This window comes from Nothoprocta perdicaria, unplaced genomic scaffold, assembly GCF_003342845.1.
Source record: "Nothoprocta perdicaria isolate Ctin4 unplaced genomic scaffold, notPer1 scaffold_450, whole genome shotgun sequence".
NCBI classification, from domain to species: domain Eukaryota; kingdom Metazoa; phylum Chordata; class Aves; order Tinamiformes; family Tinamidae; genus Nothoprocta; species Nothoprocta perdicaria.
This window is the reverse complement of record NW_020455700.1, coordinates 116,150-117,609: the sequence shown is the minus strand read 5'-3', so window position 1 is coordinate 117,609 and position 1,460 is coordinate 116,150. Positions and strand designations below refer to the sequence as shown.

The following is a 1,460-nucleotide window of genomic DNA, read 5'->3' as shown; positions in this document are numbered from 1 at the left end:
GGGACGTGGCTACCACGGGGACACAGCCACCACTGGGATGTGGCCACCCACGGGAATGGGACACAAAGGCAGCCCCTGCCCTGGTGGGAAGGGGACGCGGCCTCCGGGGGACACAGGGGACACAGGGAGGGGGTTGCAGCCCCTTGTCCCCCCTCCCAGGGCTCCTGCAATGGGGAGGGGGGCTCGTTACCATCTACATTAGCTCCGCCTCCTTCCTGCAGCTCATTCTCTGATTGGCTGCTGCTTGGTGAGGGCGTGGCCTCCTCAGCACCCTCCTCTGGGGCTGTGCGCCCCCAAAAAGTGGCGGGGAGGGGGGGAAGGAAGGGGTGAGACAGCCCCGCCCCCACCCACGAGCACCCACCACCAGCACCCACCAGGAGCCACCAGCACCACAACCAGCACCCACCACCATCAGCACCTGCACCAATACCCAGTACCAGCACCTACCACCACCACCAGCACCCACCACCAGCACTAGCACCCATCACCAACACCACTACCCACCAGCAGCACCCACCACCACCAGCACCCACCACCACCACCAGCACCCACCACCACCAGCACCCACCACCACTACCAACACTAGCACCCACCACCACCACCAGCACCCACCACCACCAGCACCTGCACCAGTTTCCAGTACCAGCACCGACCACCACCACCCACCACCAGCACCGGCACTAGCACCCATCACCAACACCACTACCCACCAGCAGCACCCACCAGCAGCACTAGCGCCCATGACCAACACCACTACCCACCACCAGCACCCACCACCAGCACCCACCAGCACCCCATAACCTGCCCCCATCAGCACCGGTGTGGCCCTCACTACCAGCAGAGCTCCTGCCACGCGGGGTGGGTGCAAGGGGGGTCCCAGCGACGCTCCCGCAGGCAGCGAGCGGGAGCTTGGGGGGACACGGGGCCCCCGTGGCAGCCGGGGGACACAGCGGGACGCGGCCCCGAGCAGCACCCACCTTTCCGGACGACTCTGTAGCCGCTCGCGCCCGCCGCGTCCGGCTGCTCCCCGCTCTGCTCCGGGTGCTCCGCGGGCCGGCCACCCGGCGCCGAGGGCCAGGCCCCGTCCGTGACGGACGGCGTGGGCGTCACGTCGTCCTCGGGCTCGGCGGCGCGGCCCGCCGGCAGCCGCCGCAGCAGCAGCAGCCGCAGGGTCTCCACTGGCAGCAGCGGGCACACGGAAAGGGCCGGTTGGGGCGGGAGAGCCGGTGCCCGCGCCCGCCGCGCGCCAACCCCGGCCACTCACCGTCCTCCAGGGCCGCCTCGGCCAGCCCTTCGGCGAAGCCAGGTGCCGGGAACGCCGGGAACGCCGGCAGCGCCAGGCGCAGGGTGGCCGACGACGGCTCGGCCGCCAGCGCCCCAGCCGGCTCCGCGCCGCTCTCCGCCGCAGCTGCTGGCAGCTCTTCCTCCTCCTCCTCCTCGTCCTCACCCTGCGGCTCCTC

At 70.9% G+C, this 1,460-nt stretch overlaps 1 protein-coding gene across 1 annotated transcript in view; it reads right to left on the bottom strand.

Moving 5' to 3' along the window:
* Nucleotides 1-9: 9 nt before the first annotated feature.
* LOC112953542 (rho guanine nucleotide exchange factor 11-like) overlaps nucleotides 10-1,460 on the bottom strand; it is a 1,650-nt gene continuing 199 nt past the window's right edge. The window contains exons 2-5 of the mRNA XM_026046620.1: nucleotides 1,265-1,457; nucleotides 978-1,178; nucleotides 191-283; nucleotides 10-101 (exon numbers count right to left, since the gene is read on the bottom strand). Coding sequence (XP_025902405.1) covers nucleotides 10-101; nucleotides 191-283; nucleotides 978-1,178; nucleotides 1,265-1,457 — 579 coding nt within the window. The remainder of the gene's footprint in view (nucleotides 102-190; nucleotides 284-977; nucleotides 1,179-1,264; nucleotides 1,458-1,460) is intronic.